Source organism: Phallusia mammillata, chromosome 8 (assembly GCF_965637545.1).
Source record: "Phallusia mammillata chromosome 8, kaPhaMamm4.hap1.1, whole genome shotgun sequence".
NCBI classification, from domain to species: domain Eukaryota; kingdom Metazoa; phylum Chordata; class Ascidiacea; order Phlebobranchia; family Ascidiidae; genus Phallusia; species Phallusia mammillata.
This window is the reverse complement of record NC_137259.1, coordinates 6,704,839-6,731,200: the sequence shown is the minus strand read 5'-3', so window position 1 is coordinate 6,731,200 and position 26,362 is coordinate 6,704,839. Positions and strand designations below refer to the sequence as shown.

The window sequence follows — 26,362 nt, the reverse complement described above, 5'->3', positions numbered from 1 at the left end:
GGAAGAGACTAGGTCAGACAGTTTGTGCAAAAAGTGCAGTGGAAGGTCAACTTCAAATACGTGTTCGTGGAACGCTTCAGTTTGACGCTGGATGAACATATACATACACCAGAAACAGACTTTATCTGAATGTTAAAGTTAATGCGTGGTAGGCACAAAAAGAACAGACGTGACACCCAAAGGTACAGGAAAAGAAAAGCGTACAAACTAAGAGAAACCATTGTGCAACAGGCCTCACAAGTCATTCTTAATAAATCGGCGTTTAACCTGGATGACAATGACAAAATTCTTCTTATGAAGGGTCCAAATTTCGTCGCGACGCCAAATTGGGCAACAGCAGTAGAGACGAACGAATGGCTAAACACTCAAGCACATACCAGGAGAATGGAATGGGCACACGTGTTTGAAAATAGTGAAGCAGAGTATGTTGCATTACCACGTAAGCTGACAGTCCCACGACACTCGAGACCAGATAAGAGCCAGCTAGATGATGTCACCATTGCGTACGTGGAAGGTGTCATGGCAAAAATGCGCAATTTGAAAGAAGAAGTAATCCAGCGGTATAAGAAGAAAAACAACCTATCCGTAGACTTACGAAAAAGCCTTCACAAACTTTACACAATGGTTCGTGATAAAAAAATCGTTATCTGCCGTTCAGACAAGGATGGCAAAATTATTATCATCAACTATTCTGATTATGACAAGATCATGAAGCGAGAACTTGCACAGTTTGTCGAGCTTGACATGACACCTGAGAGACTTGGGCAACACCTGGATAAAGTCCGCAAAACGTGTGACAAATATATGATGGTCCTCCATGCTGAAGGCGCAATAACTGAAAAGCTTCTCTATGGTACGGTAGGAATAAAATTTCAAAACAACCGCTATCACCACACGCACGGTTGTTTGTCGAAAGTGTTTTGCAACAACAACACAGCATATGCCTACCCGTTATTCAAGACGCATAAACTACAACCGGCCTTGCTTTCATCTATCGACGCTGCCGACATCCAAATCAGACTGCTTCAATCCGCTGGAAACATCACGACATCACGGGTAACGGCATTTCTAGAACTCGTACTCCAGCCCATTAGTGTGGCATACTGTCGGTCTTCCGTCGATGAATATTGCCGTGACACCCGAGATTACCTCATGCAATTGGATCAGTGGAAAAGGGCGCATGATTCACAAATGTGTTCTAATCGACCTCTTTTCTTGGTTACAGCAGACGTCACAAAAATGTATGCAAATCTGCGCCGCGATATTGTCGCAGAAGCTTTGCTGGACGCTACCACTACCCAATCAACGCTATCTGAAAACGCTTGCCAATCGCTGATGCAGCTTGTGATGTACTGCCTAGAAAATGTGATAACTCAGTACCAACAAGCATTTTTTCAGCAGTCAGAAGGAATTGTCACAGGAGACAACCACTCTGTTTCAGTGGCAAACATTACAGCGCATTACATTATTAAACAAGAAGTGGGTGCTGTGGGTGAAACAGAATTATTTCGCCGATATATTGACGACATAGTATGGTTGTCATATGGGAAGACCCGCACGTTGGCCGTGGAACGCGCCATTCGGGATAGGTTTGCTCTAAACAATCTCGAAATAACCTTTCGCCGCATCTCCACTATCCAAGATGGCGCATGCTTGGAGTTTCTTGATGTACTGCACATCATAGACAAGACTGCGCGGTGTGGTTTTTACACCACCAACTATGTAAAACCGACGGCAAAAGGGAGATTATTCCTCAACGGCACGTCCCACCATCCACCATGGATTTTTAGAGGCATCGTGTTTGGGGAGTGCATACGCCTCCGTCGACTTAATGAAATGCATGACCTATATAGGTCCAGCCTCTGCGACCTGGAGGCAAAATGTCGGCGCTCCTGTTTTCCGTTTAAAGTTTATTCCGCCATAATTACTGCAGCAGCCCAATGGAAGGAACGTTTTGCCCCCCCAACTTCCAGACTAAGGAACGAAAAAAGAATTGTTTGGGCTACTTCCTTCACCAACATTCTACGACTGACCGACCGGGAAAGGCAGTTGAAGCCATCAGCATGTGTAGTCTACAAGCGACCCTTCACCATCGGCGCTGCCTTGATGCGCTACAAAGTATTAGCGCACGAAACAGAAGACAATAAAACAGGATCTTACCCTTGTGGCAAATGCGCCCTGTGCGGTCACCACGGCAAATCCAAATCAAAGGTTTTTCCGGTGACTGACTTGCGGTCACAGCAAAGACTGTTTCACTTACGTCAGCACCTTTCGTGTCGTAACTACGGAATATATGTTGCCACGTGTTTGGTGTGTGAAGAACAATACGTCGGCCAAACAAAAAATAAGTTTTCGACCCGACGGAATTCACATCGGTCTGTTTGGCGGACGTCCGACTTAAGTGTAGGGGGTGACCGCGCGGCCCTTCTTCAGCACTACCACAATAAACATTTCCAACTTTTTCAAAAAAAGTTAGATATTGCGCTCTGTTATAATGTGGTTTTTGTGGAGGAACCGCGGACAGAAAAATTGGATATTTGTGAAAACAAATGGCTAATTTTAACCGGCGCCACAATAAATGTTCAAGCGATGGTCCTTCCGGCAGTTCGTTAACTGCAATCGCTTTGTTGTTGCAATCGTGTTTGTTTTTTCGTTTTGCGCCCTTATCTTTTCCTCGCCTTTTTTCGTGTGTTTTATCAACGCCATACCTGCCGGTCTGCATTTGCAGTCCTGTAAGACAGAGGAAAGGCTTTTTGCGGTTGGTCTGGTGGTGTGTGTTTTTTGCATTTTTTGCTCTTATCCCGCTTTTTATTTTGTTTTTAGACACTGATGATGCTTTTTATAGCGAAATGCATTTGTTTTGATAAAACAAATAAAACATAGCGACAGATTTAGTGGTTTTTCACACTGAATTTTCTTCATCTGATTTTAATGACCCTGAATCGTCGCGGTCGTTTTACTTGAAAGGAGATTTCAATAATAAGAAAAGAATTACTTCGATACATTAATCGCGCATTTATCCAGTGATTTAAAACGGATTTTTGACCACCTAAACTAGGGGTGGGGAACCTTTTTGTTTATAAAGGCTACCAAACGATTTATCGACACGCGTGTAGGCCGCATAGACTATTTCCCAGGCCAAGGACAAACTTTTTGACTTACAGAATGGTCGTTTTGCTATTTCCTCGTAGTTTGTAGGACTTACGGTCCAAGCTAATTAAAATTCCTCACTACATTTTCATCTTCACTACAACATTCAGGATTTATTTAACCTAGAAATTGCTGAACCTGGAGTTTTTGGTAGTCCTATGGAAATCGCTTTATGTACCACTATGGGAACATGGGTCTTGTTTGAAAACCGCAGCACTGGAACTAATCATAAAATAATCTGCAATAAAGTAAAAAATACGTTTCTGTCTATTTTTTTCAGCGCCTGGTGCAGTCGGTTATATCAACATCCTAAAAATGTATTTTGCCATCGAACTTAGTGCCCTAAAAAGAAGCATGTGGCCTTTAGGGCGCAGGTTCCCCACCCCTGACCTAAACCAAATACAATCAAAAACGTCACAATTACAATACAGTCCAAACAATCTAACTGATATAACATAAAATAATTCACCACAGCAAATTTAATGCATAAACCACAGACTTAGATACTGCTGAAACACTAACTAGACCAGGGGTGGGGAACCTTTTTGTTTATAAAGGCTACCAAACGATTGATCGACACTGGTTTAGGCCGCATTGATTATTTACCAGGCCAAGGACAGTGATGTTCAAACTTTTTGACTCACAGACGTTTTGCTATTTCCGCGTAGTTTGTAGGACTTACGGTCCAAGATAATCAAAATTCCTTACTACAGTTTCATGTTCACTACAACATTCGTGATTTATTTAACTTAGAAATTGGCTTGCCAGAAGAGCTCTTTAAACTTGATACTGTGCCTGGCAGCAATAGCTTACATATAGAAATTGGCTTGTTTACAAATATCATTGATCTAATAGCACCTTGTGACATCACAGACGAGTTTAACACATTCGATTATGCGTAAACAATTGTTCTTTTGTAACACACATAAGATTACTGAACCTGAAGTTTTTGGTAGTCCTATGGAAATCGCTTTATGTGCCACTATGGGACCATTGGTCTTGTTTGAAACCGCTGCCCTGGCACTAATCAAATAGTAATGTGGAATAAAGTCAAAAATCCGTTTCTGTCTATTTTTTTCAGCGCCTGGTGCAGTCTGTTATATCAACATCTTAAAAATGTATTTTGCCATCTAAGGCCGCACTTAGTGCCCTAAAAGGCCGCATGTGGCCTTTAGGCCGCAGGTTCCCCACCCCTGAACTAGGCTATACGTGTGGAAACAAAGGAAACCGTTAAAGTAGGATACACACAAGGTTGGTAGTTATGTCGTAACAATGGACGTATGGTGCAATGGTAACAACGGCGGGAAAGTTAATTTGACGTAGTAAGCAAGTAATGGGGGATTGCGGTAGACTGTGGCCGCGGGCCACATTATCATGTAAGACCGGAAACTGTCCTCAAAAAAAATCCCATGGCCGTATGTTGTCCTCAAAATCCCATGGCCGTATGTTGCCCGCCCCTGCCCAAGACCAACAGCTTTTTATAAACTTCCTTGGTTTTACACAGCTTTTGTTACAAATTTACAATCAATATCTTTGTAATTAGCATTGCCTTCATTTAAGTAATAAAGAAGTTTCATGCCACATTTCTACATATTTTGCTATATATGCTACCAGTGGCGGCTCGTGCCTAAAATTTGTGGGGGTGCTGCTCAAAATTTTAGCCTTTATTGAACATATATAAGTTGGCAATATATAGAAAACCTACATTTATAGTTTTCTAGCCATTGTTTTGTGTTGAAAAACAAGTAATACAAATCTTAATTAGAAACTCCATTGTGACGTAATTTTTGTTACGCAATAATGTACACGAGTGTAAATAGCAGACGGCACCATTTGTGTATTTTGTTTACTTGCACAGCGACGGCTAAACTGTTTAGCCTAAACACCATAACATGCAGTAATAATGTGGAACAAAAACACACGTGACACAGACTCGAAACTAAGCGGTTGTAAATACGGTAAAACACAACAAGAATATAGAAAAAAAAGTAATGATTCGAAAAAGGTCGAAGTATTTCAGTTCGACAACATTTAAAAAAATGGTCATATTTCATTTAAGTTACCTTATGGTCACAGTCAGCGTTTTCAACATATTATATGACCTTCACAGATTATAATTGTCACACAAAAAACTAGCCATACAGCTGTTTATTGGTATCATAACTGACAAATTTAACAACCACTTTACATTTGTGTCAGAACTTGTTTATTTTAACATCTTTTTTTGAATTTTTGTGTACAGACTATTATTTGTCTTTCAGATTTTTAACTGCTATAATTGCTGCTTTATTTGCTGGCAAATAGCTTATAATTGCTTTTTTAAGTGCAAAACTCCTTCTTTCCTTTTTACAACCAAAATGAATCATAAAGTTATAGTTTGGGCATGATAATTGATAGTGTCTTCCTTGATTCCAAATGACAACTGAGAAACTGTTTTTCTATTTAGTAGTACTAGCACTGCAGGTGCAAGTCTTTTGGAAATAATGGTGTTCCTAACAAAGGTTTGCATCCAAACTGTTTTGCCTTTGAAAGACTCATGGAAACAGCAAAAAGGATTTTTCATCCTAGTAATTTCACTTGTCAAAACATCATCTAGATTATTTTCAAAGTAATCATGAACATCAGATCTACAGAAACATTTTCATTTCAGTAACTAGTATTTCTTTGTCAACAATAGGATGTGCTTGGTGGTCACTACTATCTTGTCTGTAGAATGTTCATTCTTAAGACACACTTCCTGTGCAGCAATTTAGCAGCTACTGTTTAGACAAACAGTACATGTCCATTATATCAATACTCATCTTTTTCATCATGTCCACGTAAGGGAGTTTCAAAGTTTCCACAGAACAAAATGCAGTCTATTATTTTGGACAAAATTTCACGATTTTTTTCCACTTTTTTGTTGTGTTCAATAATTGAAAGTCTATATACGCCTTTTTTCCTTAATAAGTTTTTCCTTAATATTTACAGTTCCCAAAAGTGAAAGTGAAACATCATTGTCCACATGCTTCTTTGACTTCTCATGTTTTTCTGCTTTCTCACCTATTTTGGCTACATTTGTAAAACCATCTTTTGTCCAGCATTTTTCATCACCTCCAAACAGCAAAAATGGAAAACAGAACAGTGCATTTTTAACTTCAGAACCACGAAGCCATTTTTTCTTTTGATACCATTCAGAATTAAAACTGCGTATATATTTCTTGTTGTGGCTCATTCCTGGCTGACAAAGTTGAATATCAGGCGTTGGACGCCCTTTTTTCTTTATACTTACCTTTTCAGCACTTGATAACTGCGAAATGTTAAGTTGCTGAAGCTCACTTACAGTCACCGAATTAGAATCTTGAAAAGCCATGATTAACCTTTCAATCAAAAACTGTAAAAATGAGTAAAAAAGAATAACTGTCGTACTGTACTCATTGTCGAACCTGATGGTACACGTGATTTGCTTTGGCACACAATAAACGCGGAACAGACAACTACTTCCGGGTGCCCAGGTCACACGCTACGTGATTGGTGGAGCTGCGCGAGCCGCAGCACCCTGGCTCCTATTTCGCCCAGCATGTAGCTTTTCAAAGTGCGCATGCGCAGAACCGCAAAACGTCATGAAACGTCACGAAACGTCAGAAAACTGGAGCTGCAGTTCCAGCATAGATATACATTTGTGTTTCCAAAAAAAAATTTTTTTTAATGAAAAAACAGGTGATTAGGGCGGAAATTATGCTTATTAAATATTGATAAGGAATAAAAAAATAAAAATAATGAAAGTTATTTGTAATATTATGGTAGGTTTATTAAGTAAAAATATCTAGGGGGTGCTGCAGCTCCGCAGCACCCTAGCACGAGCCGCCCCTGTATGCTACATAGTTTTGCAGTGTAACAGGTATATGAGTATATATTTTGTGCAAAATCGACTTCTAAGGCCCGATCCACACTGGTTAATTGCTCGCACGCACGATCGCTCGCTTGCCTTGGAATTGCGTCGGCGTTGACCACATTGTCTACTTCATGCTTGGTTGACGGCTAACATTTTGTCAAGACTAAATGATATGAAATCCCGCATAAGATTATTAAACATAATTTTTCCTGAATAATATTTGCTTTATTACTCATTGCTATATATTCGCTGATCTGTGATTACTAGCTAGCACAACATAACGAGTTTAAACATTATCTGCTATTTATGTAACATCGTTTGGGATACACAAAATATATCAAAGAACAAATATATGCAGTTTTACTAACATGAACACCATGTGGCTCAACCCCTGCATAGCAAATTTGTTTACTTTTGCCTGCAAGCGCTGCCCGAACAATGGATTTTCAATTCGGCTGCGAGCGACGCACACAGCGTGAGATCAAGCTCGCGCCGCCTGCGGACAAAACATTAATAAACAAAGATCGTGCGAGCAGTGTGGATGGGGCCTAAATATTTGCAGATCTCTATGGTTGAAGTAGGCCTATAATATATCAATTGTGGAAACACCATCTTTCTGTGTTGAAGGCATGCTCGATTTAATAACCAAAATGCAAAATCTGTTGTTGAAATGAACTTACTGGTTGTCTATACGTTGTGAAATTGAAAACGCTTTTTGATAGATATCCCTGGTTGCTTTGAAGTCGTACTGCAGAACACTGTAGAAATAATCGATGAGGTCCCGACTTTCAGTGCGAGGGCATTCTCCGAACGGGTAAAGGGGCTCGTAAAAATACTCCACATCATTACGTTGGTTAAAAATCTCTCCAAGAAAGCTTGAGCCGGAACGAGTTTGTGCCAGAATGATAACTAGCTTGGGGGGCTTCATACCAGTTTTTGAAGTTGAGCTCGGTTTTATTATATTTTTGAGTGCCGTTTCATGTGCAGAATGACTGTTTGTTTTTAATTGCAAATCCTTCTGCTCAGCGACTGGAACCACTGTCTTTCTGCAAAAACAACGAGTTTTATTTACACCGAAACACCAAGGCTACTCCGATTATTCAGATTAAGCATAGACCACTTCACTATGTTATGTCATGTAGTTAAGATAAATAGTGGGTCCAAAAATTCGATCGGCGCAATGCAACTCACACTACACTACACGACATTTTTAATGTGCAAAATTCGTGAAGTCTTGAATCAACATTTTACACATAACACAGTTTATCAAATGCAAGTGCATGACATCATGACTTAACCGCAGTGTTTCTCAAACCTATTTATTTCATGAAGTTTTTTGCCTATAAAGCCAACCCCTGACCAGAAATTTAGTTTGCGAAAAGTGCAATAATATTATTGCATAAAGATGATAAACTAAACTTTAGCTAACTGTTTGGGCTCTAGAACTCTTTATTTAGAGATTCCTCTTTTTTTAACATAATATTGATTAATCACTGTTCAATGGATCAACAAAATTTCTCAAATCTTCTCTATACCTTGTGTTTTTTTCTGGTTCCCTTTGTTTGCTTTAAACAACATTCAAACTTACCTCTGTGTACAACTATTTTACCACCATTAACTAATTCTATTTGTTTTACTTACGTCATATTAGGTGTTGTGGCAAACTCTTTTTGAATCCAAAATAAAAGAAATGCTAAAAACGAACCACATACCACAACCCAGGTAGTCCTTCTCATACTGAAAAGTTACTAGCAAAAACTGAAAAAAATTTGATTTGATTTACAGTTCCTTTATGTTCTTCCTAAAATGCAAGACAACTTAGGTACACGGTTTTAAAAATCCAAACCAGAAACAAACAAGCCAGTATATTAGTGTAAAACATGACGTTTCAAACGCTAGATTTCATTTGAGAATGTAAAATCGAGCCTTCAAAAACACACCCATGAGTAGTTGAACTACTGGACTGGAACGTCGGTTTTACCGTTTGTGTCAACATTGCATGAGTTTTTTAAACAAAAATGTGCTGGTGCAAGTCAATTTCTGGCCGCCCTAACACTATAGTCATGTCTAGAATAGTTTATTTACTTGCACTGCCGTTTATGCGCTGATAGTCAAGCATTTAATATGTTCATTCGTCAACCAGAACAAACAAAAACAAGTTGTCCAATAGATAATTGACACTCATTGAACAGATTGGACAAGAACGTCAAACCTTAAGGGTTTTGAAAACCTAAAATTCCTATATTTTTACTGCATGCGCTAGCTAGAGCGATTGTACAGCAAAGTGAACGCTTAAAAGCAAAAGTCTTGACACTGTGTTTGCTTAAACCAGGGGCCACCAAACCATGGCACGCGGGCCAGGTCCGGCCCGCGACCGTATTTCTGGGTTGGCCAAATCGTACTTAAAACTTTGCAACATTCCAAAATTAGTTTACTCCCTGCGAAAGTTTTTCTGCAACTATTTATTTTACCTAGTCTTCTAGGATTGCAACATACAGAAATGATCCTAAGCCAGTGTGTTACATCACAGACAAGACCAAGTTTTAATTGATCGCGAACAATTGTCTTCTTTGATCACTTGTGACGTAGTATAGAAACATTGCTAGGAAGATAAGACTAAAATTTAAAAATCAACAGTCGCATCACGACACTTCGAACAGTATTGCAGAAAGATCTCTTGGCGGTACGATAAAAATTGACTCGCGGGGCGAGTTTGAAAAGACTAAGTTAGACTTGTAAACTATGCGGAGCTCGCTTTACTCACACAAAAGGAAATAACTATAAGTGATCGCAAGTTTTATATTTTTGGAATTTATAAATCTATTTATTTTAAACAAAACCTGCCGTTGTATCTTTCCGCTCGTTTAATTTTTTTATGTTATATACTTATGCCTTTCGCCTGTTTACGGTTTTCCGCTCACTTTTTGATCAAACCTTTGGCAATATTCTGTTTTTGCTTCTAATAATGATTAATCAACTATTTTCCGATGGTTTTGCGAACTTGTTGCCACACAAGTAAAGTTCACTACGCTTTGACGTTAAAAGTGGTAATTTAATTACATTGAAAACGCAAAAAAAACGCAAAAATTTGGCTTTGTATACACAATTACACCTGCCATAGAAATATTTGAAGGCGGCCAACGAAAGCCTTCATGGTCGTCGATTAATTTGTGTATTTCACTTTTAAAAACATGACGAATAAAGAATTGCTTGCCTTGAACCTGGTAATATATATATTGCCGTGAACCTGGTAATATATATATTATAATATACATGCTGTAAACTTTCCACATTAAAAACTCGGCTCGTCAAGGTTTCGAACAGTGATATCGTCTTTGAATGCTCTGTAGTTAGAGCTCATCATGTAATATTGACAATTGTCCTGTACAACTTCGATTTGTTCGAACAATAGTAGCTTCCGCCAACTCACTACAACCTCTGCTGAGTTCCTTTTGGTACCAAATTTGTTTTTATCGGACAGGTTTTTTGGGTTCTTTGCTGAAGTTGCCGAAATAATCCAGTTTTGTATTTGTGTTGTCATCTGTAGTCCAACAAAATCGTAGATTTTTTTAGTCCAAGCGATTGTGTCCAGTGAAAAGTCTTCATGTCGGATTCTAAAGTATCTGTTCTCGTCATGCGCTAGATTGGCGTCGACGTATTTGGTCATTGTTTCGACATGTTGGCAGGTCGTGGTAGTCATTTTCCTGCAAATAGAAGGGCAACGCATTACGTGTAATGGAACTGTACTCTTTGCTAACAAAGTTCAGTGCTTAAGGCAGGGCTTTATATAAACAAGTCATAAAATGTAAATTAAACAGAATAAGCAATACAAAATAACTGAAAAATTAGTTGTTTTGAGGTTGTTTATGATTTAAATTGCAGTTTGACATTTTGAAAATATACTGTGCCGAAAAAATGCGGTCCATGTCTTTGTACAGTCTTTCGATTGTTAGTAACCTGTCATACCGGTACCAGTTGGAAATAGATGTATCTGTTTAAACTCAAAGTATGATTCCAACTAAAATTTTGGGTGAATTTTTTGGCAAAAATTCAATTATTTGTTATAGATTTATAGACTAAATTAAACGTTATAAATTTGTATTGCTATAGCAGGCTGTATACAGCCTTCAATCTTACCTGACTTCGTTTATGTCGATTGTGGCGGGAGTGTGTGCATGGCTGATCTTTGATTTAATGATGGCTCGCGGATCTCGGACAAGATGCACAATTTTGACGTCGTAAGCAGGATTTTTGAGAATAGGCTCGATCCATTTCGGGTCGCACAAGTAGCAAGTCTGCAATCCAATGTTCACTGTTTAAAACTTGTTTAAATTTTTCACACTGAGTTGTAAATATTTGCACTTGATATCCAGTGGCGCTTTTCGGGCCGGGTTTGGTCTCAAGGGTTAATAAAAACGGGCTTTGTTTGGGCCAGACTTTTATTCTGGTCACATTTGTGTCACAATTTTACCTCACAGCCATTTAAACATTACAGTTAAATGTAAGTATCATGCTTACAACTATTGTACTAAAGTCGTAAAAAGAGCTGCTCTTCATCCATAATTCGGCGGTTCTCAAACTGGGGTCCGCGGTCCTTTTGGGGTCCGTGAGACAATTTTGGGGGATCGCGAAAAGGTTAAAGTACTTATGTATACTTATTTGGCGTCAGTTTGTGCCAATGAATCAGTTCAAATCAAAGTAGAATTGCGAATCGACTGTCTCCATTGTAAACAATAGCATTTATTGCATAACAACTAACAAAAAGGCAATTTTTCTCGCACAATCGTAATGTTTTCGTCTTGTCTGTGATGTCACAACCAGTCTTTGGATCATTGCTATGCCAATTTTTACATAACTAACTTAAATTCTGCAATCAACTTTCGTTTTTTTGAAATACACATTCAGGCTTAAAGGACCGCGAGCCCTGGAATTAATGGCAAAGGGACCGTTTTGAAAAGAATATGAAAAAGTTTGGGAACCACTGATCTATATCTTTCACAATTCCATATGTAACGACCGCTAGGTGCGCAGCCTGGCCCTGCGCCGTTCGTCACACTAGAAAACCCTTTTTGTAAAACGCGCCCGTCCTACAGCCTGTCCTCCAAGACGACCCACTCTTGCATGTGCAACGAATGTTCTTTTTTGGCGATAAAAGGCAACGCTGACGAATAAACCAAAACGACAACGTCAATAGCGACGGCAACGGTTTTTCTGTCAACCACAAATAACATGCATAAGCCATACGTACACATTATGGCGTCATAGCGACAATCACACATTAAGCGGTTTTAACAGCACATACAGGTTTTAAATTAAATCCACATTAATCAATCACATTTTACATTAAAATTACTTACAATTACTTATAACTAGTCCAGTTACGGTTAGAATTCACATTAACACAAGTTAAACACAAATTAAATACGAACATAAAACATACCAACTGTTGGGTAACCAGGGCTTTACTAGCACGCGGCTGGAGGTTCCACAAGTGACAATTCAGCATTTTAGTTACTGCTGTTAACATTTACAGTTTCATTATAAACAAAATAGACACAAGAAATTAGGATAAATTCACTTAACTTGACTGCAAACCTAGCAAGCAACTAACGCAGCTCACAAAAATGTGGCGTTCAAAGCACATGCCCTCTCGCAGATGAATATTTACATACGTCACGAATAAAGGGGGAACTGAAATCAGCCAAGCGGAACAATTAATTCTCGCTGTAACATACCCCCCGACGATGTGCGAACCCATGAGTACATCTTTACAACTCACGAAACAGCGAGAAAGGAAAACGTAACGAACAAACAAAACATTTAAGCCTTCATAATGAAACAAAATTTTGCGATCAGTCGTTTGAACGACCCGACGTGCGTTTTAACTAAGGCACATCGCACAGACCCGAACTTATCCGGGTACGTTTCCACGATTCTTCCGGTGAGCCATTTTGTGTCGTCGTACGTAGTTGTCTTCCTTCACAAATATTCCGAGTGGCGAGACATCATGTCGGCCAATCAAAAGCAGGTGGTTCGGTGTCAGAGGCTCTCTATCGGCTGGATCAAGACTGATGGGAGTCAAGGGTCTCGAGTTTAGGATAAACTCGACCTCAACAAGCAGCGTGCTCAGCGTCTCGTCAGAAGGCACTTGCTGTCCCAACAATACATTCAAAATCTTGCGCACCGAACGAATAAGACGTTCCCAGACGCCACCCATGTGACTGGCGGCAGGTGGGTTAAATGACTAGTCAACGCCCCACTGGCGAAGACGTTCTTCGATGTGAGTTTGATTCCATTTTTCAAGAGATTTGCGCAGTATGCGCTCAGCGCCGACGAAATTCGTTCCGTTATCACTGAAAATGCGCTTGGGCTTTCCGCGTCTTCCAATTAACCTTCGGAAAGCGTCAATAAATGAGTCGGTGGAGAGCGAGTGCGCCACTTCCAAATGCACAGCACGCACGGTCATACACGTCAAGATGCAACCATATCGTTTGACTTCGCTTCTTCCTTGTTTTACGAGTATGGGTCCAAAGCAGAGTTGCAAGTCGGGCCGGGCTTTTCGGGCCGGGTTCGGGCCGGGTTCGGGCTTAGGTATTTGTGAGAAAACGGGCTTAAAACGGGCCTGACTTTACGTTCCGTGTCCGCCATTTAAAAAAACAAAATAAAATCACTCGGCTAAGAAACTCTGGCTTTGACCTAATGCCCACTCTACTCTAAAACGTATTGTTTACCCCATGGTCTACTATTGATCATTGCATTTATTGTCTATCTCTTTTTTCTTTCTCATCCTGTCAATCAAAATTTCGGGCCTAAACGGGCTTCGCAAAAACGTTTCGGGTTCGGGCCGGGCTTCGGGCTCATACTTTCGGGTTCGGGCTCAGATTTCGGGCCCGCTTGCTAGTCTGGTCCAAAGTAATCCACACCCACAGACGAAAACGGTGGCTCACCCGGAGTCGCTCAACGGGTAAGTCGGTCATCATTTGTTTCGACACTGAAGCAATTCTTTTTCGACAAAACACACAGTTTCCAAGGATTTTTCTTACCGCAACACCACCTCGCACAATCCAATATCTTTGACGAACAATTGCCCAAGTGTGCGACATTCCGGAGTGTGTGTCTCGCGAATAATCAAAGTAGTAATGTGATGTGCGTTAGAGAGAATCATTGGGTGCTTAATTTCAAACGGAATGAGATGCCACCCACTCGCAACACACCATCAATCAAAACAGGATTGAGTCTATGCAGAGCTTTTGATGGCAGTTTCTTCATGACTTTCTTCTTCCCGCCGCGATCTCTTCACACTCCCACAAGGCGTCTATTTCGTCGGAAAACTGCCTTCCTTGAACATATTTGACAATCGCCAGCTCAGCCCATTCAAGGGCAGCGACAGTCAGCTTTTTTGCAAGCTGTTGGTTCTTCCGAGATCGCAGATAGTCAACAAACCGCTGGAGCCAATCAACTGCCTTCTTTAATTTCTTCCATGAAGAATAGAGACAAATTAAATCGCCAAACAAACACTGCTCCTCTGCAACATGCACAGCCAACATTTTCTTTGGTTTCAGGTTTAAATATTCCTCGGGAACATCTTTGGTATTCACAGGATTCGTAGGCCAGTGACTTTCATCGCTGCCTAAAAACGAAGGTCCGGAGAACCAACGCTTGTTTTGGAGAAAAGCCTTTACAGTACACCCACGAGATGCGTCATCAGCTGGGTTCGGTGCAGTAGGAACATACTTCCACTGCGACGCGTCGGATCCTTCCTCAATTTTCGCCAGTCGGTTGGCGAAAAAGGTACAAAAACGCTTATTTACGTTGTGAATGGATTGCAGAACTGCAGTTGAATCGGTCCAAAACACGGATCGTCCGATATCCAAGTCAAGTTCCTGCCTTAAAACTTGGTCCATCTTGACAGCAAGAGTAGCTGCAGTCAATTCCAATCTGGGAATGGATGCCGTCTTCAAAGGCGCAAGACGGGCCTTTCCAGCAACAAAAGAACACTGCACATTGCCTTGTTAATCAATTATTCGCAAATACGCCACTGTCCCGTATCCACAGGAAGACGCATCTGCAAAATGATGCAGCTCGCACGTCTTGACTTCACGTCCAGCGGTCTGAAAACACCTTTTAATTTTAATAGACGATAGATCTGGAAGCTCAGAAGTCCATGCGTTCCATCTCTTTTCTATGTCTGGTGGTACTTCGTGATCCCAGTCATACTTTTCTTTGCAAAGCTCTTGCAACAGCTTTCGCGCATGTAATATTACAGGCGCAACGAAACCCAAGGGATCGAACAAGGAGCTGACCACGGAAAGTATTCCTCTCCTCGTTACAGGCTTCTTTTTGACCTTAACGTCCAATTCGAACACGTCGGAGTGAAAATTCCACAACAATCCAAGCACACGTTCCATGTTCTTCGCATTAACATTTAATACAATCGACTGTACGAATCTATCTCGGGTGGGACTGACGAAAACACACGCTCGCTGTTGCTCACCCATTTTCTGAGCCGAAATCCTCCGAGCTGCAACAATTCACGCAATTCGCCAGCCAATTTGATTGCAGCGTCTTCGTTCCTTACCGACTTCAAACAATCGTCCACATAGAAGTTTCGTTTCACGGTCGAAACCGCTTCAGAACTGAATTTCTGCTGGTTACCTTCGGCAGTTTTCTGCAAACAGTACCCAGCACAGCAAGGAGACGAGGCTGCGCCGAATGTGTGTACCAGCATCTGGTAATCAACGGGTTCACGTGACAAATCGCCTTCAGTCCACCAAACGAATCTTAGTGCGGATGTATCGATCGGTTTAACCTTTACCTGGTGAAACATCGCTTCTACATCGGCGACAAACGCAACTGGTTCCTGGCGAAATCGGACAAGCGTCCCAAAAAGACTGTTGAGTAAATCTGGGCCTTGCAAAAGCTGGTCATTCAGCGACGTACTATGATATCTGGCGGCGCAGTCAAAGACGACCCTAACCTTTCCTGGTTTCTGCGGGTGTACAACCGGGTGATGCGGCAGGTACCAAACAGCGTCATCTTCCGACTCCTTGTCTTCGCCCGTTAAACGTTTAGCATACCCTTCGTTCAAGTATGTATCCGACGTTTGTTTGTACTTCTCATACAGCTGCGAATCAGTTTCCAACCGCCGTTTCAAATATGACAAACGCTTCAATTTCATAGCACGGTTATTTGGCAAGTTTGCAGCACCTGGTCTCCATGGCAATCGCAGTTGTGTCCGTCATGATAGTATCCGTCTGTTTCAATGCGTATCTGTCTTCTTTGGACAGTGTCGTTCCAGTTGACAACGCGGTTTGGCCAAAGTCGCTTTCCCACATGCATTTTATCTGTTGGTGCAACGTTTCGTCCTGCGAGGTTACAAAATTCACCCGTATCTGAGAACTTCTCGAACCATTACTATGACAAGGACCTACAAGTGACCAACCGAGCATAGAACGCACAGCACTTGGCTCCTTTCTTCCGCCTCTACGTTCATCATTTATCCAGAACACCTCTGGCATCCGCCGATGGTGCAAGAGCTTGGTAAACTACATGTTCGTTCTATATGACCCTTCACAAAACAATTATCACACAGCCGAACTTGACGCAAAAACTTTCTCGCTCGACAAGGGTTTTCCGTTTGAACACGTCGCAATTGCCAAGGTCGTGCGATTTACTGCAAAAAGGACATCCCTGCTTCTGAGGACTTCTCGGTTCAGCCTTATTCTCGTTTCCCGGAGCAACCGATGTCGCATGAGTCGATGCTCTTGTCCTCGTCGTAGGAGATTTGCTGCGCCTTTTCTGCGTATCTCTGTCCTTCCGAGGACCCAACACTCGACCAAACATCGTGGTTCCAATGTACGCTTCCTTCTTAACGAATTCAACAAGGTGACAGAAACGAGGCTCTTCCCCATTCCTTTCAATTTTAGTTGCATGTCTTCTCCATTGACTTTGCAGTGCAAACGGCAACCGCTTTATTATATTCAGCATATTTTCAAAATTGTTTATATCTGCGAAGTATCACAGATGAGTCAGGGTCACCAGACACTCTTCTAATGCCTGTGCTACCTCTATCAGACCGTCAGTATCATCGGATTTCAGATAAGGCCAGTGACTTAGCTTATACACGTACGCACGTGCGACTATGATAGGACGTCCGTACCGCTCGAAGAACAACCCTCGAGCCCTTCGGTAACCTTCCGGAGGATCAAGGCCAACGCAAAAGGCAATCATTGCGTATGCCTCTTTTCGACAGCATTGGATCAAATAATTTAGCTTCGCACTGTTGCTGTCTACCCTCCGACCAATATTTTCGTCAAAGCTTATCATGAAACGCGTGTACATTAGCGGATCATTGTCAAAATACAATAGCTGTGGTCTGGGAAGCTCCATCCCCACTTTCAACACTGCAGCAACACGGCACAGGTCACTCACCTCCGGCTCATGATTCAGCACTTCCGTTTTTGTTTGAGGTTCGCACCGCGAGGAGGACGGAATGACCGTTACCTGCTCTTCTGAACTGCTTCTGTTAATATTGCCGGACTCTGATGCTTGCTTTTCCTCTTTTATTACTTCGGGTTTGGTCTCAGGTGAGAAGAGGACTGGTAATTCAACTTGCTTCTCTGGCTAAAATCTAGCGAAACAGGACCCAGATGAAGACGTCTTTTCCCGTAACTCAGCTTCCACTGTAGCAGCCTTTATTTTATGGTCAGCTTCGAGAATTTTTAACTGATTTTCAGACGATTTAAGAACACTTTCTGCTTCCATCTTTTTCTGCAAAAGGCTGCTTTCTGCTTCCATCTTTTTCTGCAGAAACTCCTTTTCTAGAAGTGCGACCTCTTTTCTCACACGCGCCTCAGTACGTCTGCAACTCGACCTTGTACTTGCATATGAACCAGTCTTGCTTCTAGATCCAAAATCGCTGACCGACGGTTCCTTACTTGAATGTTGAGGTGGTTTGGAACGCCTTACTTCCTCTAACCATTCTATTGTGCGCGCATCAAATTCCTGCTTGCCACTTCGCAAACTTGAAAGCGCAGCATTAGTTTTCTTTCTCTCTTTTTTTCTTTTTTTTGAAATCCAGTCGTGTTGTATGTTTGCCAACACATTCGTCGTACAAAACATCAATGGATGAAGTCCTCTCTTTTAACTGTTGCACATTCCCGAAATCAATCATAATTTCCTCTGCATCTTGATATGCCAAGTTCAGACGTTTCACTAAATTGTCAAGAGTGTGTTGAGATTCAACCATCTTGATAACTCCAAAGTCAGCAGCAAACTTTTGTTTTCAATTCCGTAAGTTGAAAAACTTTAATGTAACGATCTCTAGGTGCCTAGCCTGGCCCTGCGCCGATCGTCACACTAGAAAACCCTTTTTGTAAAACGCGCCCGTCCTACAGCCTGTCCTCCAAGACGACCCACTCTTGCATGTGCAACGAATGTTCTTTTTTGGCGATAAAAGGCAACGCTGACGAATAAACCAAAACGACAACGTCAATAGCGACGGCAACGTTTTTTCTGTCAACCACAAATAACATACATAAGCCATACGTACACATTATGGCGTCATAGCGACAATCACACATTAAGCGGTTTTAACAGCACATACAGGTTTTAAATTAAATCCACATTAATCAATCACATTTTACATTAAAATTACTTACAATTACTTATAACTAGTCCGGTTACGGTTAGAATTCACATTAACACAAGTTAAACACAAATTAAATACGAACATAAAACATACCAACTGTTGGGTAACCAGGGCTTTACTAGCACGCGGCTGGAGGTTCCACAAGTGACAATTCAGCATTTTAGTTACTGCTGTTAACATTTACAGTTTCATTATAAACAAAATAGACACAAGAAATTAGGATAAATTCACTTAACTTGACTGCAAACCTAGCAAGCAACTAACGCAGCTCACAAAAACGTGGCGTTCAAAGCACATGCCCTCTCGCAGATGAATATTTACATACGTCACGAATAAAGGAGAACTGAAATCAGCCAAGCGGAACAATTAATTCTCGCTGTAACACCATACTTTATTACTGTACTAGTATAATATATTTGCTTTTGCGGATTTTTGCTTGTGCGCCCGTCGTAGCACATCAAAAAGATTACAACATTTTTGCATAATTGTTGTGATCCAATTTTTCTTGACCCTCTATGCACCCCAGGAAATCACCGCACACCAAAGTTTTAAGCGGAAAGGACCTTACAAATTTTAAACACATTCCGAGCCAAACTTTTTTCAAAACTTGATCCGATTTAGTGCCGAAAGTTGCTGAAATTGCAAATAAGGCCGAGTGGGATGTCGGACTTTGATTAAGCCCGCGGTTTTTAGACTTAAGCTCGACCGTAAACCTGAACCGGAAAACCCTTGCTCGATGTACTCTGTCTGTTGGTTTGTATACCCACCTTGAAAGCCAACAGTTTGACGATTTTTGCGTGCTCCGATACACCGTTTAGAAAATCTTCCACTTGACAACCATTAGTCTGCGTTGGACGACAAAGATGGGCGTCTCGGTAGATGAAGGCTGCACATTTATCACAAGCCGAAAAACAAACTCCCGTAGCACGACACCTTTGAAACAATTTGCATATGAAACTTCAAGTCGAAACAGTGCCATTTGCCTTGAATATAACGCACTTTTTGTGAACAAACTCAAGATTGACCTGATTTGCGTAACATGTCTGCATGTACCAATATAAATATTCAGTCAAAATCGAACATAAACTGCTGAAAAAATTTTAGTTTTATTACAGTATACCCAAGACCAGGGGCGGGCAACTTCTCCAGTCGGCGGGCCTGATATGGGAAAATGAAGTACTTGGCGGGCCGGATTCCTGAATCGATACATTAATCGCGCATTTATCCAGTGATTTAAAACGGATTTTTGACCACCTAAACTAGGGGTGGGGAACCTTTTTGTTTATAAAGGCTACCAAACGATTTATCGACACGCGTGTAGGCCGCGTAGACTATTTCCCAGGCCAAGGACAAACTTTTTGACTTACAGAATGGTCGTTTTGCTATTTCCTCGTAGTTTGTAGGACTTACGGTCCAAGCTAATTAAAATTCCTTACTACATTTTCATCTTCACTACAACATTCAGGATTTATTTAACCTAGAAATTGGCTTGCCAGAAGAGCTCTTTAAACTTGATACTGTGCCTGGCAGCAATAGCTTACATATAGAAATTGGCTTGTTTACAAATATCATTGATCTAATAGCAGCTTGTGACATCACAGACGAGTTTAACACATTCGATTATGCGTAAACAATTGTTCTTTTGTAACACACATAAGATTACTGAACCTGAAGTTTTTGGTAGTCCTATGGAAATCGCTTTATGTGCCACTATGGGACCATTGGTCGTGTTTGAAACCGCTGCCCTGGCACTAATCAAATAGTAATGTGGAATAAAGTCAAAAATCCGTTTCTGTCTATTTTTTTCAGCGCCTGGTGCAGTCTGTTATATCAACATCTTAAAAATGTATTTTGCCATCGAAGGCCGCACTTAGTGCCCTAAAAGGCCGCATGTGGCCTTTAGGCCGCAGGTTCCCCACCCCTGAACTAGGCTATACGTGTGGAAACAAAGGAAACCGTTAAAGTAGGATACACACAAGGTTGGTAGCTATGTCGTAACAATGGACGTATGGTGCAATGGTAACAACGGCGGGAAAGTTTTGAGCGTTACTGTCCGTTACAACTGTAATTTGACGTAGTAAGCAAGTAATGGGGGATTGCGGTAAACTGTGGCCGCGGGCCACATTATCATGTAAGACCGGAAACTGTCCTCAAAAAAAATCCCATGGCCGTATGTTGTCCTCAAAATCCCATGGCCGTATGTTGCCCGCCCCTGCCCAAGACCAACAGCTTTTTATAAACTTCCTTGGTTTTAAACAGCTTTTGTTACAAATTTACAATCAATATCTTTGTAATTAGCATTGCCTTCATTTAAGTAACAAAGAAGTTTCATGCCACATTTCTACATATTTTGCTATATATGCTACATAGTTTTGCAGTGTAACAGGTATATGAGAAGTAGGCCTATAATATATCAATTGTGGAAACACCATCTTTCTGTGTTGAAGGCATGCTCGATTTAATAACCAAAATGCAAAATCTGTTGTTGAAATGAACTTACTGGTTGTCTATACGTTGTGAAATTGAAAACGCTTTTTTATAGATATCCCTGGTTGCTTTGAAGTCGTACTGCAGAACACTGTAGAAATAATCGATGAGGTCCCGACTTTCAGTGCGAGGGCATTCTCCGAACGGGTAAAGGGGCTCGTAAAAATACTCCACATCATTATGTTGGTTAAAAATCTCTCCAAGAAAGCTTGAGCCGGAACGAGTTTGTGCCAGAATGATAACTAGCTTGGGGGGCTTCATACCAGTTTTTGAAGTTGAGCTCGGTTTTATTATATTTTTGAGTGCCGTTTCATGTGCAGAATGACTGTTTGTTTTTAATTCCAAATCCTTCTGCTCAGCGACTGGAACCACTGTCTTTCTGCAAAAACAACGAGTTTGATTTACACCGAAACACCAAGGCTACTCCGATTATTCAGATTAAGCATAGACCACTTCACTATGTTATGTCATGTAGTTGAGATAAATAGTGGGTCCAAAAATTCGATCGGCGCAATGCAACTCACACTACACTACACGACATTTTTAATGTGCAAAATTCGTGAAGTCTTGAATCAACATTTTACACATAACACAGTTTATCAAATGCAGGTGCATGACATCATGACTTAACCGCAGTGTTTCTCAAACCTATTTATTCCATGAAGTTTTTTGCCTAAAGCCAACCCCTGACCAGAAATTTAGTTTGCGAAAAGTGCAATAATATTATTGCATAAAGATGATAAACTAAAACTTTTAACTGTTTGGGCTCTAGAACTCTTTATTTAGAGATTACTCGTTTTTTTGACATAATATTGATTAATCACTGTTCAATGTATCAACAAAATTTCTCAAATCTTCTCTATACCTTGTGTTTTTTTCTGGTTCCCTTTGTTTGCTTTAAACAACATTCAAACTTACCTCTGTGTACAACTATTTTACCACCATTAACTAATTCTATTTGTTTTACTTACGTCATATTAGGTGTTGTGGTAAACTCTTTTTGAATCCAAAATAAAATAAAAGCTAAGAACGAACCACATACCACAACCAAGGTAGTCGTTCTCATACTGAAAAGTTACCAGCAAAAACTGAAAAAAATTTGATTTGATTTACAGTTCCTTTATGTTCTTCCTAAAATGCAAGACAACTTAGGTACACAATTCACGGTTTTAAAAATCCAAACCAGAAACAAACAAGCCAGTATATTTGTATAAAACATGACGTTTCAAACGCTAGATTTCATTTGAGAATGTAAATTCGAGCCTTCAAAAACACACCTTGAGTACTTGAACTACTGCTAAACTGGAACGTCGGTTTTACCGTTTGTGTCAACATTGCATGAGTTTTAAACAGGGCCCTCGAGAGCGAAAAAATGTGCTGGTGCAAGTCAATTTCTGGTCCCCCTAACACTATAGTCATGTCTAGAATAGTATATTTAGTTGCACTGCCGTTTATGCGCTGATAGTCAAGCATTTAATACAGGGGCAGCCAACATACGGCCCGCGACGGGATTTAGAGCGGCCGCGGACAGTTTCCGGTCTTAGGCTAGATCCACACACACGCTCGCGCACCAGCGCATAGTTGGTTTGTTCTTTTATAGCCAGCGTAAAACGCCGGCGCGCGAGCGACGCTTTCGACTCGGCTGCAAAGCGTGAGATTTCGCCCACAAGGTGGCGCGGAGCTAAATAACTTTGATTTAGATCACGCCGGCAAGCCAGCGCAGTTTTGAATTGTGAACTTCTGATGTTCAGGAACTTTACTTGCTGGGCGAAACGTATATCATGTGTGTAATGTATAGTGATTTTAGGGCAGGAAATATATATGTAGTTGTAGCGAGGTGTTTATTCGAGGTACAACGTAGTAGAATAACACAATGAGCGAATACGACGCATAAGACGAGAGTCAGAGAAAGAAGGCAATTTGTCCGGTTCGCTGTAGTATGAAGGCACACGATAACGGTAGTGAGAGAGGCCGCTACATGACCCCCCTCCAGAAACGGACATAATAAAATTAACACATAAAACGCGACGGAGTGCGAATTTGACGCGTGCGCGTGTGTTGGCCCGAAGGTAAAGTTTCTGGCTGGTGACCTGGTGGATCCGACAGGGCAGGAACGGGTTCGGGTGGAACCGGATCGGGCGGTGCTGAAATATGAGATTTTTTCTCGGATGGCACCGGTTGTGTCGGCGTTGGTTGGTGCGCGGAATTGGGAGGGCGACCACGGCGTGGGTGTTGGGCCACTTGTACCGGCTGCGTAAGGTCGACATGCGCTGGCTTAAGACGGTCGATGGAAACGAGCTGGTTGCTTTCGCCGATAGCAAGCGTGAAACCCTTGCTTCCTCGATCAATGACGCGAAAAGGGCCATCGTAAGGTGGTGTAAGCGGGGGTCTATGGCCTTCTTTCCGTACGAAAACGTACGGAGTGGAGGCCAATGCTGCGGGGACCGTTGTGCGGACAGGACCGTGACGTGACATTGGAGTCGGTACAAGTTGACGCACCGTAGCCTTTAACGATGGAAGAACCGTTTGGGGTGAAAGCTCGTGATGTTCTGGGCGGAAAAAATCGCCTGGAACGGTAATGGTAGAGCCGTAAACAAGTTCGGCCGATGAAGCCTGCAGGTCTTCCTTTGGACCTGTGCGGATTCCAAGCATAACCCATGGCAGTTCGTCGACCCAATTGGGGCCCGTTAGACGTGCCATGAGTGCACTTTGTGGCGATGAAAATCGTTCCGCTAGGCCATTAGCTTGAGGATGGAACGAGGTTGTGCGGTGCAGTTGAACACCAAGAAGCTGGGTGAAAACCGTCCATAGATCGGAGGTAAACTAGGGGCCGCGATCTGATGATATGTCGGCAGGAACCCCAAAACGGGATACCCAATGGAAAGCAAATGCCCGTGCACACGTTATGGTGGTAGAATCAGGCATAGGAATTGCTTCTGGCCAACGAGTAAAACGGTCGACCAAGGTAAGGAGGTATCTGTTACCCTGCGAAGGTGCAAGCGGTCCAACAATGTCGACGTTGAGATGCTGAAAGCGTGCATAGCAGGGCGGGTAGCTTGCTAGAGGCGCACGGACGTGGCGTTGGACTTTTGCCTTCTGACAGCGGACGCACTGTTTTGCCCAAAGGCCAACTTGGCGTTTTACGCCGTGCCAAACAAACTTTGAAGCGACAAGTTTGCGTGTTGACCGTATGGATGGGTGCGAAAGACCGTGTATAATGGCAAAAACTTTGCGTTGCCATGAGGTTGGGACAATTGGACGAGGCGATCCAGAGGAAACGTCACAAAGGATTGTAGTTCCAGATGGATCAATCTGTATGTCCTCTAGCTTAAGGTTAGTGACAGCGGTACGATATGCTTGAACCTCCGGAGCGACCTGCGCAGCTGCCAGTGCCGAATAATCCAAGTCAAGTGGGAGTCGAACAGCATCAATGGAACCGCGGGAGAGCGTGTCTGCCACGTGGTTTTGTTTGCCTTCGATGTGGCGCACATCTGTGGTAAACTCAGAAATGGCGGTTAAATGACGTTGTTGGCGTGCTGACCAGGGAGCGGACACTTTGGTAAAAGCAAAGGTCAGAGGCTTGTGATCGGTATACGCAGTAAACACGCGACCTTCCAAAAAATAGCGAAAATTACGAATGGCGAGATGCAAGGCGAGCAGTTCCCTGTCAAAAGCGCTGTATTTGAGCTCCGGTGATCGCAGGCGTTTGCTAAAAAATGCCAATGGTCGCCAGGCATTATTGATAAATTGCTGGAGAACAGCCCCGATTGAATGCTGTGATGCATCGCTAGTCACAGCAGTCGGTGCATCAGGCAAGGGATGGTGCAACAGCGTGGCGTTCGCTAGGGCGGTTTTTGCCTCCGAGAAAGCCAAATCTAAGCTGTCACTCCAAAGCAACGTTGTAGGATTGCCCTTGAGTGCCTCGTAAATAGGAGTCATAATGCGTGCAGCGCCAGGAATAAAACGGTGATAATAGTTTACCATACCTGCAAACTCCTTAAGGCCTTTTACAGTAGTGGCCCGCGGAAAAGTTTGAATAGCCTCGACTTTGTTGGGAAGGGGCCGGGCGCCGGTACGGTCAACGCGATGCCCCAGAAAATCGATTTGAGAAACTCCAAACTTGCACTTTCCCAGGTTGATGACAAGGCCATGGTCGGAAAGCTGTTTGAAAAGACGCTTTAAATGGTCGTAGTGCTCGGAAAGAGACTTGCTTGCGACGAGGATGTCATCAAGATAGACGAACACAAAGTCTAAAGATTGACATACCGTGTCCATCAGTCGCTGAAAGGCCTGTGCCGCATTTTTAAGGCCGAAGGGCATGCGAAGGAATTCAAAAAGGCCAAAAGGGGTAATGACCGCGGTTTTCGCGATGTCATCAGGTGCCACAGGAACCTGGTGGTAGCCGCGAACAAGGTCAATTTTGGAAAAAACGCGAGAACCTGCCAACCGAGCCGAAAAGTCTTGAATGTGAGGAATGGCGTAACGATCAGGCTGGGTAGCTGCGTTAAGACGGCGGTAATCGCCGCAGGGGCGCCACCCACCGGACGACTTTGGAACCATGTGCAGTGGCGAGGCCCATCGACTGGAAGAGCGTCGAATAATGCCCAGTTGCAGCATCTTGTGAAATTCCTTTTTAGCGATGCTGAGTTTCTCGGGAGGGAGACGACGAGCGCGAGAGTGCACTGGTGGGCCGTTAGTGGGAATGAAATGCTGAACTCCATGCTTGGGAAGCGACTGTGAAAAGTGGGGAGTTGTTATTCCTGGGAACTCGGCCAATAGTCGAGCATAGACAGACGTGCCCGAGGAAACAGCATTAAGGTTCGGCGCTGATTGGGAGGCCTTGCCAAGTGCGATGCTGGAGAAAGTTTCGGCATTGATGAGGCGTCGGTGCTTGAGGTCAACTAAAAGGGAATGTGCCCTCAAAAAGTCGGCGCCGAGCAGCGGTCGAGAAACTTCGGCAAGTACAAATTTCCATTGAAATTTGCCGGAAGGTAAATGCATGGATACCAGACGTGACCCGTACGTCAGGATATGGGTGCCATTAGCAGCAACGAGGGTTTTGCCGGGAGGATTGGTGCGGCGCTCTAATCCCGTGGGAGGTATGACGCTTATCTCTGCGCCAGTATCAACAAGAAAATTCCGACCTGCTGAGCTATCCCAGACAAAGAAAAGGTTGCCAATTGCGCCGGCCATCGTGGCAG

General features: G+C 42.4%; 3 protein-coding genes across 3 annotated transcripts in view; 1 reads left to right on the top strand and 2 right to left on the bottom strand.

Moving 5' to 3' along the window:
* The window catches only part of LOC145204834 (carbohydrate sulfotransferase 1-like), a 20,663-nt gene extending 11,924 nt beyond the window's left edge, over positions 1 to 8,739 (bottom strand). The window contains exons 1-2 of the mRNA XM_080077430.1: positions 8,666 to 8,739; positions 7,705 to 8,070 (exon numbers count right to left, since the gene is read on the bottom strand). Coding sequence (XP_079933556.1) covers positions 7,705 to 8,070; positions 8,666 to 8,670 — 371 coding nt within the window. The 5' untranslated portion in view covers positions 8,671 to 8,739. The remainder of the gene's footprint in view (positions 1 to 7,704; positions 8,071 to 8,665) is intronic.
* On the top strand, positions 7 to 2,890 carry LOC145204833 (uncharacterized). Its single transcript, XM_080077429.1, has one exon. It carries the CDS (start codon positions 130 to 132, stop codon positions 2,611 to 2,613), a length of 2,484 nt encoding a protein of 827 aa, XP_079933555.1. The 5' UTR covers positions 7 to 129; the 3' UTR covers positions 2,614 to 2,890.
* A 1,316-nt stretch (positions 8,740 to 10,055) lies between the features above and the next one.
* LOC145204827 (carbohydrate sulfotransferase 1-like) lies at positions 10,056 to 22,835 on the bottom strand. The gene is made up of 5 exons (XM_080077425.1): positions 22,133 to 22,835; positions 21,175 to 21,540; positions 19,442 to 19,607; positions 11,162 to 11,319; positions 10,056 to 10,728 (listed from the first exon to the last, which is right to left on the bottom strand). Exons 1-5 carry the CDS (start codon positions 22,225 to 22,227, stop codon positions 10,317 to 10,319), a joined length of 1,197 nt encoding a protein of 398 aa, XP_079933551.1. The 5' UTR covers positions 22,228 to 22,835; the 3' UTR covers positions 10,056 to 10,316.
* Between the last annotated feature and the right edge of the window lie 3,527 nt (positions 22,836 to 26,362).